This window comes from Pseudorasbora parva, chromosome 22, assembly GCF_024679245.1.
Source record: "Pseudorasbora parva isolate DD20220531a chromosome 22, ASM2467924v1, whole genome shotgun sequence".
NCBI classification, from domain to species: Eukaryota; Metazoa; Chordata; class Actinopteri; order Cypriniformes; family Gobionidae; genus Pseudorasbora; species Pseudorasbora parva.
The window spans coordinates 3813962-3832801 of record NC_090193.1 but is presented as its reverse complement, the minus strand read 5'-3'; the positions used below and the strand labels follow the sequence as shown (position 1 = coordinate 3832801).

The 18840-nt window shown below is 38.2% G+C and overlaps 1 protein-coding gene across 4 annotated transcripts in view; it reads left to right on the top strand.

Moving 5' to 3' along the window:
* The first annotated feature begins 809 nt into the window (after positions 1-809).
* rbms2a (RNA binding motif, single stranded interacting protein 2a) overlaps positions 810-18840 on the top strand; it is a 98364-nt gene continuing 80333 nt past the window's right edge. For all 4 annotated transcript variants that reach the window (XM_067431079.1, XM_067431080.1, XM_067431081.1 and 1 more), the window contains exon 1: positions 810-1053. In XM_067431079.1, coding sequence (XP_067287180.1) covers positions 982-1053 — 72 coding nt within the window. In that variant the 5' untranslated portion in view covers positions 810-981. The remainder of the gene's footprint in view (positions 1054-18840) is intronic.

Genomic DNA, 18840 nt, shown 5'->3' with positions numbered 1-18840 from the left:
AAGTCAGAAATACTATTTAATATCAGATATATTACAAATAAAACAATCAGATAAATTAAATAATTATACTTTTACATTTAATTTTTAGCAGATGCTTTTATCCAAAGTAACTTAAAAGGATAGTTCACCCCAAAATTAAAATGTGATTAAATAACAATAATAATAATGAGTGGCTTCACAACAACTCTGGGACTGTTATTGAATGGCCCAGCCAAATTTGCTATATAAATAAAAGTTATTATTAAATACTGTTGTGCTTCTCACAGAAACCGATCGTTTCGTGTCTTAAGACATCAATGTGTCGCCACGAGCCACGGGGTTTAATATGGATTCGTATGTCAGTGTGCTTTTTACTCTCACAGAAATACACCCCATTGACATGCATTATACGAGTAACGGTTGAGTTAAAAATCTTCATTTGTGTTCTACTAAAGAAACAAACACACCTACATCTCAGATGCCCCCGGCTCAAAAATTTAAGTTTTTACTTACTTTTTTTCAGTTAAACCAACTATATATTTTTTTTACAGTGTATGAACCGCTGATAACTCAATATCTGCTTTGTACATAATGTTAGCAATGTATCATTAATAAAGTATGAAAATACAATGCTTATATAGTATATAGCAATAATATAGCATGTATAGCCGTAGCTATTTATTATGTCTGTTATTTCTTTATAAATTATGAATAATCTTTTTACTAATGCTTAACCAACGCTTCCTAGCATGCGGGTGTAATAAAGTGTTGCCCTCAGGGGGGATATAGATGCACCTTTGCACATTTCCCACAGCGTTTGCAGGCTGGTGTGTTCTGTGGTGGCTGAGGCTGTGGCGCTAGGACCCGGGCGGGGTTACAGACGCGCGGCGGCGGCGGCGGCAGCGCAGCGGCTTCAGTCCTGGCGACGGCGGGACTCGATCCCGCCTGAACTTCCTCTCACTGACGTCAGCCTCACCGCTCCGGACACCGCGCTGAGAAAAAATGCTGCTCTCCGTACCGCCAAGGACGGCAATCAACCCCTACAACGGATACAACAACAGAAACAGCAAAAAGGTAACGCGCACGGACTTTTCTGTGTATTTGACTGCTGCTTTCCAAAGCCAGCGGCTTTCTGTGCCCAAATGTGAGCTGCAGTGTCCTTGACAAATCAACTTCAGCTTTCTGTGGGATCATTGTCTCTCTCGAGCTGGATACAGACGGCTCGGGATATGCTTGGTTTTGTTGGGAATGGCGGCTTTCATAAGTTTCTGGTAATAATAGCTACATTCGTCAACATTCAAGACGTTATAAAACACACATCGAAGTTTCAGCATTATCGAACTTTGGAAGTAAATTAATGAACAACGACAGCGAATAAAGGTTAGAAAAGGGAATATATTGATAGATATGAACCATTCAAATGTGACAAATCGACTTGTTCTGTATCGTATCTAAAGAGGGATGCGGATGCTTTGATGTTTCTGTTTGCAAGTTTTCATCGGTGGGAAAACACACGCCCCACCCCTCGAAAAACCCACCGTGACGCGCTCGACTGTTGCGTTGTAGACTAGAGTAATAAACTGGGGGGAAAGTTTCAGTCCAGCAAACTCAGAACTGTTTACGTCTCTTGTGACTTCCATGTTTGTTAAAGGACCAAAGTAACCTCGACGAGCAACAAAGCTAGATCGCTATCGGCGACGGAAGCCTTCCAGCGCGCAACGCAACGCAACGCAACGCAACGCAACATACCGTATTGGTTAAATTTATAATAAACGTAGCGCGTTCATGTTCATAATGTCAGCGTCGCTTAGTAGCTGTAGAGGTGCTTAAAAAGTTACATAATTCAATACGTGAATGTTCCTTTGTTTTCCTGAACTTAAGAGTTGGACTTATCAAATGCGACATTTTCTGAATGCCAAACGCATTCTTATGTGACCCTGGACCAGTCATAAGGGTCAATTTTTTTTTTTTAAATTAAGATTTATACTTAATTTGATAGCTGAATAAATAAGCTTTCCATTTATGTATGTTTGTTAAGATAGGACAATATTTAGCCGAACTATTAAAATCTAGAATTTGAGGGTGCAAAATAATCTAAATATTGAGAAAATCGCCTTTAAAGTCGTCCAAATAAATTCCTTAGCGATGCATATTACTAATAATATATATATATATATATATATATATATATATATATATATATATATATATATATATATATATATATATATGTATATATATATACAGTAGGCTAGGAAATGTACAAAATATCATGGAACATAATCTTCTTTACTTGATATCCTAATGATTTCTGGCATAAAAGAAAAAATATATATAATTTTGACCCATACATTGTTGGCAGTTGCCACAGATAGCCTACACCCGTCGATTTATGACTGGTTTTGTGGTCCAGGGTCACATATATAATATAAGATCAACATTAAGGTGGCGTCACGTAGGTTTATAAATTAAATTATGATTTAATATCGGAACCTATAATTGGTTATGTTAATTTATAATAAATGAAATAACTATGTTGTCGATGTATTTCACATCTACAGTTTTATAAATGCTATACACCACGAGTTTTACATTACATTTGGCAGCTGCTTTAAACGTGCAGTATGCAACTTTTGGCCACTAGGGGTCACTCATTCAAAATAATAACAACAGACGTACTTTGATGACATCGGGAAAGTGCGTGGGCTCATGGGAGTTGTTGTCATTATTGCCACTGTCAACCAGCGAATCTGGCATCTCCAGCAGAAAACATGTTCACTGACAAGCCAGGTAATTGTTATATTACATCTCTATTATTGTTAAGTTTAGTTACGGCTTTTCACTTTATGTAATGTCAATCTAATGAAATAGCAGCGAGCTACCGTTACTTAACAAACTTATCAGTAGCGTTAGCTAATGTGCGAGACAGAATGTTGTGCGGGCGGTCGCTATGTCAACATACCTATAAGTTGGTAGGCTATGTTGACATATTAACCGCGCATCATAATTTGAGTTACTCAAATTATAGATATATTGACATGGCATCCGCGATTGTCGAACATTCTGTATATCAACTGTTCAATAAGGAAATACATTTCAATTTAGTTTATCATTACCAACATAAAACAGTAAATGAGAGAACCAGCACCAGCAATACGTTGTTCATTGGAACACGCGCTGTGTCGCTCCCCACGTTCATCAATCATTCTAATAAACATTTATTGTGGAACTCAGAGATATATGAATAAGTAGATCATTATTAAATCAATATTATATGTAGCTAGTATTAACATATGATAAAAGTGACGGTCACCTTATATTAATTGACCAAGATAGTGGCATATTACCTTATGAAGCTAACGTTACTTTCTCCAGCTACATATAAAACCAATAATAGCTAGTCCATCTGCGTTTTACACATGACATCATCGTGTCACCAAATATACGGATAGAAATACTTTTGAATCAGTTTTTAAAAAAATAGCTCTTTCAGTCTCCAAAAACACAGAATCCGCCTGTTTGAAAAGCCGATACAAAATGTATAACATTACGTATTCAGCTAAACGCGTCTCAATGTGGTCAAGATCGCTATGCAATATGCAAACATACAGCATGTTATGATTATATGATTATTATGTTAGCTGAATGGTTACTTAAATGACCTGTTTATTAAAACGCAAGCGAGATCAGCATCTCTCTGCAGTCCGAGCTTGTCACGAAGATTTCGCCATCTTTCAAAGGCTTCTCCAAGGTTTACACGTCTCTTGCTTCTTCTACTGTCCCAAAATCTTCTCGGCTCATTTTTTTCACCCGTACGTTTGCGCTTTGTTGAGCTGGCAAAACGTACAGGCAAAGAGTAGTCATGATCCATTATCATACAGACTTTTTTATACGGGTGTTCCCCTTATACTGTCAGTGTTCCTCTTTGAGTTTGGCGGTTCCGCCGAGCTCGCAGGAAGCAAGACGCAAACGTGGATATGACGTGAAAGACTGGCGACATAACGGAAATAAAGACACGGTCCGTGTCTTCGAATTAAAATATTAATTTCTCTGGATTTAGAAGTTAATTGGAACTGTCGGGATAATGTAAACACACAGCTTTAAAAAATATATAACATAGATATAGTGATCTTTTATATTTTTAATGCTGAAACATTACATATTGTGCCTTTAATCCAAACATACGTAGCATTCAGGCTGTAGATTTGTATTTGTCTGGGGTCAATCCCATGACAGTGGTGTTGCTAGAACGCCTGTGACATGATTGATTTCAGAAACGGTTGATGAGAGCTGTGCGAGCGTCTGGAATGTTAACAGTCACAAGCACTTGATAGTCACTGCTAATCGGTGCATGGCTCATGACACAGCGAGTGTGTCGCCCATACTCACACACCCAACAACGTCACAGATAAAGACTCGGGAAACTGATTGTAATTTGAAAAATGAAAGTGAAATGAAATTCTGCTGGCTTTGTCCGTGAAAACAAAACTTACAGTCTCTCACTTCTGTCAATATGGATCAATAACTTTGAGATTTTCTGTCCAATCAAATGCTCTCTAGAATCTGAAGCCCCACCCCCTACATTATAAACAGATGGTGAAGCCTTTGGCTGAAATCGTTTACTCATTCACATTTACTGTTTTCTACATGATGAATGGAACATAGTGCACTATATAGGGGATAGAGAACGATCAGACAGTGCACTATATAGGGGATAGAGAACGATCAGACAGTGCACTATATAGGGGATAGGGAACGATCAGACAGTGCACTATATAGGGGATAGAGAACGATCAGACAGTGCACTATATAGGGGATAGAGAACGATCAGACAGTGCACTATATAGGGGATAGGGAACGATCAGACAGTGCACTATATAGGGGATAGAGAACGATCAGACAGTGCACTATATAGGGGATAGGGAACGATCAGACAGTGCACTATATAGGGGATAGAGAACCATCAGACAGTGCACTATATAGGGGATAGGGAACGATCAGACAGTGCACTATATAGGGGATAGAGAACGATCAGACAGTGCACTATATAGGGGATAGAGAACGATCAGACAGTGCACTATATAGGGGATAGAGAACGATCAGACAGTGCACTATATAGGGGATAGAGAACGATCAGACAGTGCACTATATAGGGGATAGGGGACGATCAGACAGTGCACTATATAGGGGATAGAGAATGATCACACAGTGCACTATATAGGGGATAGAGAATGATCAGACAGTGCACTATATAGGGGATAGAGAACGATCAGACAGTGCACTATATAGGGGATAGAGAACGATCAGATTGTGCACTATATAGGGGATAGGGGACGATCAGACAGTGCACTATATAGGGGATAGAGAATGATCACACAGTGCACTATATAGGGGATAGAGAATGATCAGACAGTGCACTATATAGGGGATAGAGAACGATCAGACAGTGCACTATATAGGGGATAGAGAACGATCAGACAGTGCACTATATAGGGGATAGGGAACGATCAGACAGTGCACTATATAGGGGATAGAGAACGATCAGACAGTGCACTATATAGGGGATAGAGAACGATCAGACAGTGCACTATATAGGGGATAGAGAACGATCAGACAGTGCACTATATAGGGGATAGGGAACGATCAGACAGTGCACTATATAGGGGATAGAGAACGATCAGACAGTGCACTATATAGGGGATAGGGAACGATCAGACAGTGCACTATATAGGGGATAGGGAACGATCAGACAGTGCACTATATAGGGGATAGAGAACCATCAGACAGTGCACTATATAGGGGATAGGGAACGATCAGACAGTGCACTATATAGGGGATAGAGAACGATCAGACAGTGCACTATATAGGGGATAGAGAACGATCAGACAGTGCACTATATAGGGGATAGAGAACGATCAGACAGTGCACTATATAGGGGATAGAGAACGATCAGACAGTGCACTATATAGGGGATAGGGGACGATCAGACAGTGCACTATATAGGGGATAGAGAACGATCACACAGTGCACTATATAGGGGATAGAGAACGATCACACAGTGCACTATATAGGGGATAGAGAACGATCAGACAGTGCACTATATAGGGGATAGAGAACGATCAGATTGTGCACTATATAGGGGATAGGGGACGATCAGACAGTGCACTATATAGGGGATAGAGAATGATCACACAGTGCACTATATAGGGGATAGAGAATGATCAGACAGTGCACTATATAGGGGATAGAGAATGATCAGACAGTGCACTATATAGGGGATAGAGAATGATCACACAGTGCACTATATAGGGGATAGAGAATGATCACACAGTGCACTATATAGGGGATAGAGAATGATCACACAGTGCACTATATAGGGGATAGAGAATGATCACACAGTGCACTATATAGGGGATAGAGAATGATCACACAGTGCACTATATAGGGGATAGAGAACGATCAGACAGTGCACTATATAGGGGATAGAGAACGATCAGACTGTGCACTATATAGGGGATAGGGGACGATCAGACAGTGCACTATATAGGGGATAGAGAATGATCACACAGTGCACTATATAGGGGATAGAGAATGATCACACAGTGCACTATATAGGGGATAGAGAATGATCAGACAGTGCACTATATACAGGGGATAGAGAATGATCAGACAGTGCACTATATAGGGGATAGAGAATGATCACACAGTGCACTATATAGGGGATAGAGAATGATCAGACAGTGCACTATATAGGGGATAGAGAATGATCAGACAGTGCACTATATAGGGGATAGAGAACGATCAGACAGTGCACTATATAGGGGATAGAGAACGATCAGACAGTGCACTATATAGGGGATAGAGAACGATCAGACAGTGCACTATATAGGGGATAGAGAATGATCAGACAGTGCACTATATAGGGGATAGGGAACGATCAGACAGTGCTGTATATAGGGGATAGAGAATGATCAGACAGTGCACTATATAGGGGATAGGGAACGATCAGACAGTGCACTATATAGGGGATAGAGAATGATCAGACAGTGCACTATATAGGGGATAGAGAACGATCAGACAGTGCACTATATAGGGGATAGGGAACGATCAGACAGTGCTCTATATAGGGGATAGGAAACGATCAGACAGTGCACTATATAGGGGATAGGGAACGATCAGACAGTGCACTATATAGGGGATGGGGAACGATCAGACAGTGCACTATATAGGGGATAGAGAATGATCAGACAGTGCACTAAATAGGGGATAGGGAACGATCAGACAGTGCACTATATAGGGGATAGAGAACGATCAGACAGTGCACTATATAGGGGATAGAGAACGATCAGACAGTGCACTATATAGGGGATAGAGAACGATCAGACAGTGCACTATATAGGGGATAGAGAATGATCAGACAGTGGACTATATAGGGGATAGTGAACGATCAGACAGTGCACTATATAGAGGATAGAGAACGATCAGACAGTGCACTATATAGGGGATAGGGAACGATCAGACAGTGCACTATATAGAGGATAGAGAACGATCAGACAGTGCACTATATAGGGGATAGAGAACGATCAGACAGTGCACTATATAGGGGATAGAGAACGATCAGATTGTGCACTATATAGGGGATAGGGAACGATCAGATTGTGCACTATATAGGGGATAGAGAACGATCAGACAGTGCATTATATAGGGGATAGGGAACGATCAGACAGTGCACTATATAGGGGATAGGGAACGATCAGATTGTGCACTATATAGGGGATAGGGAACGATCAGATTGTGCACTATATAGGGGATAGGGAACGATCAGACAGTGCACTAAATAGGGGATAAGGAATGATCAGATTGTGCACTACATAGCTTTATTAACTCTTTCCCTGCCATTTTTTATTAGAAAAGTTGATAGCCTTCACCAGCATTTTCAAAAAGCTGAGAATATCGCCCTTTGTCAAAGACTGATTCAGAGCGATGATCAACACAGATGGAGTCGATGGACTTCATCAAACCTTCACAGTCTTGTAGCTCGACATTAGGGCAGTTTTGATTTATATGCTGTTTAATGTTGATGATCGTGTTATTTTACATATGCGTATAATTACATATCATATCGCTTGTTTCTGCTTCTTCTGCGCCTGTGTTTTGAGCAACTACCAATGGTAGTGTAGTTATTGGTGTGAACATGTCAGCATGAAGGACAGAGTAATCTCATCAATCACAATTCTCCCAGTAGAATGAAACTTTTTTGGTTACTCACCTCACACAGAATGACAGCTGTCTGACTTAAGAAATGGCAAGACATTATCTTGCTTTGCAGTTGTCAATCCCACCTTCTGTAGCAGCTCCTCAAAGTTTGTCCTGAAGAACTGGAGACAGACCTCATGCCACATGCCCTGACCCAGCCGCTGTTCTGTGACCTCGTGGACAATACTCTCGGCACAGAGAGAGTATGCCTCGTTTCTCATTGATCTTCTATGATGCACTGTCATTGATTATATAAATGAATGGTTGAACTAAATGATTCGTTTTAAATGTAACTGTTGTGAACTTTTGAATGTAAAGCACTCAGGTTACAGTAAAGGCCATCATTCTGCATTTGGCATCTGGGTGAGGGGATTTATATAAACCCTTTTCACATTTCCAGGTGTGGAACATTGAAGTACACTAACAGGATAAATAGAGGTACATGTGAGACCAAAGCAAATATAATTTTTGCAGAGAGAGAGAGAGGAGAGAGGAGAGAGGAGAGAGAGAGAGAGAGAGAGAGAGAGAGAGAGAGAGGTCTCATGATCAGACAGTTCACTATATAGGGGTTAGAAAACAATCAGTTATTAATGTTACCAAGAAATTAAACCATATTTTGAATTGTTTATTAATCTATTCATTCTAAAGTTCTTATCAATTTCAGCCAGTTTCATCACCATATTAGTAAAATACTATCCTCTTAAAGGCAACAGCAGTGTTTCGCTTTGAGCTTTAGAGCAGAAACATGATCAAATAACTGAACATTGAACATTGTCTGCAAATAATACAAGCATTTGCTGTTAAATTAATTTCTCTCATTGTTTCTGTCTTTGTTGTATTTGCAACGAATGCATTATTAGGGCTACATTTCCTATTGCGTTAACCTTTCAGAATTAGACACTTTAGTTATATTCAGATACATTTCAAACTGGTAAACTCAGTGACATAACAGATATATGTTAAACATAATTGTATCATTTTATGTAACCTTTAAATGGGTTTCTCACCATAGCTATATTCCTGAGGCGCATTTCACAACACTTTGGCTAAAGTGAACTGTTATGTTAGCGGTGAGAACGTTACTCCCATGACTAGCTGAAAAACATTTGGCCGTATTCCAGAGTTCATGCACAGGTTAAGTGCACATGTGGAGAATTCCAGACATATCTCGACCATCTTTCTTTGCTCTGTCTTTCTGACCCGATCTCTCGTTCCTGTACCTGCGCCATAAGAGTAAACAAAAGAGAGAACACAAAATAAACACGAGCCGAGGGACGAGAAAGGCTTTTTGTGAGTGGGAGGCAATTATACAACCAGATGGCAGAAGGTTTTGAATTACACATGACTTTACTCAAAACTACATTTCCCAGAAATCCTGATTCTACTGGGTCTCTTGTTGTGCTAATGAATTCTTGAAAAGTGGCAGGTTTCCAAGTCATTTGTTTTTTCAAGTTTTTATTTTTTTGCAAGAAAACTGGCCTCTGATGCATTTCGGCTTAGCCTTCCTCAGAATATGTCAGCTGATTGTAAATTTTAAGAAATGTTGCGGTTACTGTATAAATGGAACCTGCCTTCTAAGCAACAATTTTCGATTGTTTTCCCTGTAAAGTTCATATTTCTATATCTACACCATTCATTGAAAAATGCTGGAAGATTCTTTACATTTATGCATTTTACATTTATGCATTTGGCAGACACTTTTATCCAAAGCGACTTACATTGCATTCAAGGCACACATTTTACATTATTGTAATTTCTTGTTTTCCCTGGGAATTGAACCCATGACCTTGGCGTTGCTAGCACCACACTCTACTAGTTGAGCTACAGGACAGCTAATAATTAGCTTTATTACTAAAGATTCTTTAGTCTATTTAAATTGTGAACACTACAACAAATATAAAAACATGCTAAATATGTACTGTAGTCTTTCACAAACACACAGGGCACTATTTAACTGATCTGAGCTCATGGTCTAAAGCTCAGGTCCACTTTTTCTAGTTTGACAATGGACAAAAACGGTCAGCGCGCCAGGCTCATGGTCCAAAAGGGTTAGCGGCAGTATGAACTGACGGCGATATCAATTGATTTTTAATCAGCTAACCTAGCTAGTTCTTTTTATTGTTGCTGTTTTTTTCCGATTCGTTTCGATTCCTAAATGTTAGTAGGTAGAAGAAAAATAACTTTTAGATATCAATCTGCATGCGATGAACATTGGTTATGCTCATGTTCGCTCACTCCTTTGAAGGAGGCTCTAAAAATGGCTCAATATTTAAAAGCAACACATACAGAAGACCTAAACCGGAAGTCATGAGACTGACTCAGTGAGGCTGTGAATGTATTCAGGTTTAATCATATTTAATATAAAGCGGCCTGATGGTTATATCTTTATTGGATGAGACACACACCCATTGTGGTTACAATTTTAATGTTCAGCTTTTAGGAATCCATGCAGTCATTTAGTTAACAACACCTTTATTTAATTTAGGTTATTTCGATCTAATAGATGAAATAAGCTCAAGCAGTTTACTTAAAACATATGGGAGTACCAGCTTTATTTTCTGCTCTGACAATTGCAAGACCACACCAAACACTGTGAGTGTGTTGGAAATCAGAAACATTGCGATTGGGAAGTTTTTCATCTTTTTTTTCATCACGACTTGTGTCACTGGCCAACAAAGTTTAAATCCGATCTGGCTAGCGCTTTTCCCATAATATTTACACGTTAGGTCAGTAGATCGGAGAGTAATCTGTCTTGTGTGGCTGTTCGAACACATTTGACCACATGAGCATTTACACTACGGATACGAAAGCAATCTGGTCAAATGCATTTTCCACAACCTCTGGAAGCGGTCAAGAGTCGACAAGTCGAAATGCATCTTAATACCAGGTGTAAACCGGGCCTGAGGGTAAGAGGATAGTTAGGACTTAGTTGACCTGAGGCATCATTTGATTAGACATTAAAGTATTACATTTTGAAGTATGATACATACTGTAAAATGTTATATGTACATCATTTTAATGAAATAACACTAAAAAAGTCCCACTAACCCTACCCATAACTTTTCCTGTAAATCAGAGGGAAATGATTGGTGAAAACACTGAGAGAAGCACTAAACGGTTGTAAGAATAAACTTGACAAACTGTAAACTTGTCCCTCAAATATGGCTTTCCTGTAGCTCAACTGTAGCTCAACTTTCCTGTGGCTCAACTAGTAGAGCATAGCGCTAGCAACGCCAAGGTCATGGGTTTGATTCCCAGGGAAAGCAAGAAATGACAATAATGTAAAAATGTGTACCTTGAATGCAATGTAAGTCGCTTTGGATAAAAGCGTCTGCCAAATGCACAAATGTAAATGTAAAAATATGGTTGATTGAAATACAAAACAAAGATGTTAATCCAGGATGTTCACTGGTGAGATTTATGCAATGTTTTTATGTTTATTAGCAAATTGGCAAAAAATGTTGTTGGTCATTTTACCAAATTTGACATAGTCATGCCTTAATAAAAGAGTTTTCCAGCATGTTTTCACTGTTATACGGTAGGGGGTGCTGTTATGCATCTCCAGAAAGAGTACAGCATCTCCTGATGAAAACACAGGCGCAGAAGAAGCAGAAATATAATTTTTAATCATATGCATATATAAAACAACCCAGTCATTAAAGGTGCACTGTGCAACTTTCCATCCACTGGAGGTCGCCTATTCAAAACAAAGGTGTAGTTTGATGCCGCCAAGTTTGAGCGCAGCATCTTGGGACATGTGGTCTTCACCTCACAGCCGGTGGAAAATAGGACTCGGGCAGAAATCATGTTGATGGATGCGGTTATTAACGTTACTGTAGAGAAGCAGAGCAGGACTGAGAGTTGTGGACCTGAGCACGGCCGCTGGAGCGATTGTTACACAAACACACGGCTCGCGAGCACCGGGACTTTTATTATGACGGGACGGGACACAGTCGCTGGGCACGCACAATTCTGCTTTTTCCGGTCATGATTAGGTAAAGCAGCTCTGTTTATCATATTGGATGCATTTAAGTGTGTTTAAAATGATGTTCTGACGTTACTCTGTGCGTTCGCTCGGCGCTGCTGTGACATGTTCACACTGCTAAGAGAAAAGCGCTTCTGCAGAATAAAACCGAGGGTAACGCAGATATGATGCGATTGACAGGCGACTCGCTCAAACGCGATGCTGACACGTCCCGGTTCATTAGTTAAATTAGCAATTTTTTCACAATTTACAAATACACTGTAAAAAAAAAAGGCAAATTTTGAACTTTTGCAGTACAATCGACTTGGATCTTTAAGTTATTTCAACTTAAATTATGCTAAACTGGCTTTAAAAAATGAGTTACATCTTGTATAACTAATAAAAACAAGTTTAACATTTCTTAACTTATTTTGATGAGTTAAAACAATGTAAAAACATATGTTGTCAAAACTTATTGAACATATCATTTTTTACAGTGTAGTTGGAAACATTTGAGATATTGTAAGAACTCAACTGAACAAAATATATAACACTGGCCTAGTGATTGTCGGATATTTTACTGCAAAAATACTACATTGTGCACCTTTAACATTAAAAATCATATAAATCAAAAACGGCCTAATGTTACTGAATGAAATGTTGAGCCAGGACGAGCTACAGGACTGTGAAACTTTCATGTACTCCATCGACTCCGTCTGTGTTTTGATCATCGCCCTGAATCAGTCTTTGACAAAATCTTGATCTTAGCTTTTTGCTCAAAATGTTTTTTGTATGAATCTTTCCTACATGTTGATAAAAAGAATGCATGGAGCTAGAATTTTTTTTCACTCTGTTCTTTTGATGTATTGCATGTTCAGATATTCATATTCTGGGGGCCTTTAAAATGTTCAAAAATGCTGGCGGTGGCTGGCAACTTAAAAAAGAAAATGCTGTTGAAGAAAGAGTTAAAAAAGTTCAGGTCTTTACTAAAGGACTAATCATGTCATGTTAGCGTGATTGACGTGAATGCAGTGTGTTAGTGTGCGGGAGGTGTTGAGCTAGACCTCTGGGATATCATGATGTTTAAAAAATCAATGATGAATGAAAGTCACAAAGACATCGGATAGCTGAGACTAACGGTCTTCAGCACTGAAGTGTGTGTGTGTGTGTGTGTGTTTTAATCCATTAAAATCTAATTAAATAAAGATTTAAAACAAGTTCACTTTTTGTAGAGCTGGGTATACAGTCTGGTGGTGGAAAAGTGACAACTGGTAGAGATTTTGATATGATTTGCTTCCATTTGGTATTTGCTGTTGTATGCATTTTTAATTTCCCTGTCAGTTTTGATTTATTTATAGATAACATTTTGATGGGGATAAATTGTATAGTAAATAGTTCAGTATTCTGTAAGTTGTGTATGTATATATATATAATTATACAAACACAAACATAACATAACTTTTATTTTTGGATGTGGTTATTCGTGATTAATTGATTTGACAGCATAGTTAAAATGTATTAGTAAATGTTGAAATTAACAATAAACAATATGTTTATGAACCTTAGTTAATATTACAAATGGACTACAAAGTTACAAAGTGTTACCATTTCATATAAATCCAAACATAAAGATGGCCATATTTAAACATCTACACAAAGACCATCACAGTGAAATCAGAAACATATATCATATTATATATATTGTATTTATACTTTCACATATTTTAGAACACTTGATGATTATCTGAGTAAACGTATACATTTTATTTATGAAATTTTAGTGGAGTAAAAGTTGACAGAAATTTAAAAACTCAAGGAAAGTACAAATTCTCCCAAAAAATACTCATTATTACTTCATTACATTACACCACTGCACTGTAAAAAATATTTAGAAAAAAGTTACCTGGTTGCCTTAAAATTTTGAGGTTAATACAATGAACATTTTTTGAGATTCGACAACCTTTATTCAAATATTATTAACAGATGTTGTAAGCATATTGGGTAATTGTGTGTGTTTTATTTCTGATGACGCAGTGAAACATGCCAAATAGTGCTATTTTCATGATTTATCAAAAAAAATGTATGTGGTTCAGATACACTAATATTTTGAGTTTCTATTTATTAAACAAATTTCATTCATTGTATCAACTCAAATTTTTAATTTCAATAAACTCAATTTTAAGGCAACCAGGTTACTTACTTTTTTAAGTTAAACCAACAAAAACCAACAACAACAAAAATGTACAGTGTGGTTAATGCACTGAACTAACATGAACAAACAACGAGCAATTATATTACTAACATTAAATGGTTTTAAAACATATTCCCCTTTAGACAGTCTACTAACTCCTACAGTCAAACCATAAATTATTCAGACACCAGATGTAATGTTTTACTAGTGTGTGCAGGACACTGTAGTTCATTTAGCAAAATGAAGTAAACTGTGACATATTATACCCAAACAATCTTCATACAGTGACGTCCAGTAAAACTGATGATTTGAAATTTGGGAGAAAATGACTCAGACACTTTGACCTGAGCATGTTTTGCTGAAGTGTTTTTTCTTTAATTGCTAATGTGACCTTTGACCCCACAGACTGAACATAATGAAGCATTGCGTTGTCATTGGTTGAGCTAAACTGGTATTATCTAATTGTGTTCTTAAATCTAACAGCTGATTGGCTGATTGTAATCCATTACATCCCTTACTGTCACAGTTATCTGACATTATCGATTGAACTCTGAGTTCTTGTCATATTTTATTATCATAAACTATAGCGAATTAACTGTGATAATGTGAGAAAATATTGAAGCTGTCTGAATAAATGTTGGTTTGACTGTACTTGTCAACTAACTCTCATTAGAGTATTAGTAGACTGATAGGGTTCATTCATTCATCTTAAGTAATGTTAATAGTTGAGAACGTATCTTAAAGTGTTACTAAAAATGTATCAAGATTAAGATATTTGGAAGGGCTGAAAATGTAGACGAAGGGAAGTGAAGAGACGTATGCTGAGCAGAGCCAGGTTAATGTGACACAGCATCAGGTTTCCTCGTCTGAACGCTGCTTTACGTTACACACGGTAATGGAGAGGAGACACGAGACAGACAGCGAGAGTGAGACGCTGGAGTCTGATGTCACTCAGCTGGAGGATGTGGCGTAGTGTGTGAGAATGAACGAGTGTGTGCTCTGAGATGAGAGGATGTCCTGTCCTGCTGTCTCTGCTTCGGCCGCAGTCATACACTATTACCCCTTTTCCACCAAGGCAGTGCTGGTGCTAAATCGGAGCCAGAGCCTAGTTTCAAACTGGTTCTTTGTGTTTCCACAGCCAAAGCACCAGCTCCGAGTCAGGAAAAGTGGTTCTTAAGTAGCACCAAAACATTGCTGGGCTAGAAGTAAGAACCGCATGCGTCACCGGCTGGGGGCGGCGTTACCGTGATCAACAAGATGAACACAAACCTGTGACCGCCATTTTTTCAATAGCAGCTAATCAAGCTAACAGCTGCTGGATTGTAATCTCCGTCTATACAAATCACGGAGAGCTGCACGAATGCGTTGGATTTGCGGCGTTTTAATGCTGATGTAGGATCATAAAGCCATGAGCCACTGAGGGAAGGCTTGTTCGAGATGCATCGGCGCGCACTGTGCAGACCGATTGCGTATGACATCAAAGTAGAGCGAGCGCCAACGACTCCTTATGCTTTTGCTCACGCGGTATTTTGATATCATACACGGATCGGTCTGCGCAGCGCCGATGCATCTCGAACAATCCTGGTGTGTTTGTATTTCCCGCTGCCTCGCTAGCATTGCTAAAACGCTAGCGAGAAAGATGAGACGTATACAGTGACGTAAGACCTAGCTCTGCGGTGGCTCTCTTACATGTGGAAAGCCAAACCGGTTCATAAAGGCTCTCAAGTCGAACCAACGTAGAACTGACACTAGCACGGGCTCTGAACTAGCACTCGGTTCATTCTAGTGGAAAAGGGGTATCTTAGAAGAAAAGGTTCTCTATAGAACGCTTTTTAAGTGCCAAAAGGGTTCTTTCTTGTCATTATAGAAACTTTTTAGCATAACTCCAAAGACTCCAAAAACTCCAAAGAACCTTTTATGCTAAAAAGGTTCTATAATGACAAGAAAGATCACTTTTGGCACTTAAAAAGGGTTCTATGTAGAACCTTGGTACCAAATATGTAGCGCTGATAGAACCTTTCAAGGTTCTATTTAGAACCTTTTCTTCTAAGAGTGTACACAACAGACCTGAGACTCGTGCATACTAGCTGCAGAATTGGCAAGTATAAGTCTGTTTTAATAGCAAAGCAGGACATAAATTGTCTGTAAACTGTTGCAATTAAGATGCTTAATGACGTCCACATTCAGGGGCGTGGGACTGGGGGGATAAAGGGTACTGAGTAACCAGGGCCCAAGGCAGGGAAGTCCGTTTTCTATACATACACATACATGGTACGGGGGCCCAGCAAGATGGTTTGTACCCAGGGCCCAAAATTTGGTGCTACGCCCCTGTCCACATTTATAGAGACACTCGCGCTCCTGCCACAGCTGAAAACGTTTTTTTTTCCATGGTGGAGTTTCACTTTGTGATCTAGGTCTCCATTTCTTGTTCGTGGATTTTCTTTGGCTTTTAGTCAGTGATTTCCGGTTTCAGTAGCGATGCATCATGTTCTAAAATCTAAAATCAATTTTTCATGGAATCTGTCGGCTCAAATCTGCAGACTGGCTCTGACTTTTGTCAACAAGCGTCAACTTGTTCAGACTGAAAATCGGGGCAAAATTCGTGTAGTGTATTCCACCCTTAAATTGTCATTTTAAGTTGTCATTTTTGTACATTGCAGTGAATGCAGTGATACAGTGCAACATTAAAAATAATTAAAAACATTAATATGTCCTATAGCCTAATTATGTTTTTTTTTATTCTTTCAAATTAATCAATGTTTAATTCTTGAAGTGTGTGTTAATATTGTCACTGTATACAGTTTTGTTGACGATTACTGCACTGTAATTTTTGTTTGTTGGTTTAACCTAAAAAAGTAAGTAACCTGGTTGCCTTAAAATTTTGATTTTATTGAAATAAAATAAAAAATGTGTTTAATAAAATAGAAACTCAAAGTATTATTGTATCTGAACCACATAAAAAAAATGATAAATCATGAAAATAGCACTATTTGGCATGTTTCACTGCGTCATCAGAAATAAAACACACACAGTTACCCAATATGCCTACAAAATCTTTTAATAATATTTAAATAAAGGTTGTCGAATCTCAAAAAATGTTCATTATATTAACTCAAAATTTTAATTTCAATGAACTCAAAATTTTAAGGCAAACAGGTAACTTTTTTTCTAAATAATTTTTTACAGTGTGGCTAAGTAGTAATCATTTTAAAATGAAGAGATTAAAAAGTCAAATCCAACTTGATATAATTGTTTCCTTGGTATCTGGATTTCATGAGAATTTGCTCACAAAGATAAATGCAGTAGAACATAAACACTTAATAAAACCTGTTGATGATAAATGAAAATATATGAGAATTTTCTTGAGCCAAAATAACATTTAATGCTCTATATTTATAATCCATAAAGGTGAAAATTAGCAGAGCATTAACTTCTTCTTCTTCTTTTTTGTTTTGTTTTTTGTTTTGTTTTAAGGATTCTGAGAAGTATAAAACAAAGAAATGCTTCTAATACATATCTGCTCGATTCAGACTTCAGACCAAGCGCTCAGATTGGTAAAATAGGGCCCTTTCTTCAGTGATATACTGCGATGATTGGGGGACTTTATAGTAGAGTAAATCTGCATAGAAATAATTAAACAAGTAGTATATAATGGCAATGATCACATTACTTTATCATGTCAGTGTACAGGAAGATTTCCTTGCTTCAATGAAGTTTTGTTCATCATTTTTTCAGTTCCATGTGCAAGGCTTTTGTTTTCAATGAGAAAAATACAAAATAGTAAGCAATTATATCTGCGCAAAGTGTATTTTTTTGCCTCTAATTCAATCACAGGTGTGAAATGTGGTCGCATATGCGATGGATTTGCTCGCATTGTAGAGGGTTGCATAAGTTTAGTCAATTGTCTGTCTGCTTACAATTTTTTGGGGTGGTTGTATTAATAAATTGCACAATTAAGATGTCAAACAAAAGAATAGTCTTTAATCCAATAATCCACAAGGGAATACACAGGGAGCAAAACAACCACGTAAATCACAAGAGACACGGAACAAAGAGCCGACAGAAGTCAGGGATTAAATAAACCTTTATCACACTTCCTATCTCAGATCTCACCATTTCCTGACACTCAAGAATAGAGGAAAACATGGATGAGACTGAAACGGTGGGATGAAGGGCCTTCTTCTAAAATAATACACTGGAGTACGTTCGTGAGGACTTAACATCTTCAGCCTGCTGAAGCGTCCCCTTCCAAATGTGCATTCTGAATAATAAATACACATATTCCCCAAATAACCTGCCGCAGGCAGTGCTCGTCTTCACATTAACCGTGTTTTTTTTAGTAAAATGGTTCCTTTTCATGAGAGCAGTAATAAAGTAGATGAATGAATGCGTGGTAGTAATTGCCTCAAAGAAATGTAATGACATTTAATTAATCTTAAACAGTAATGCG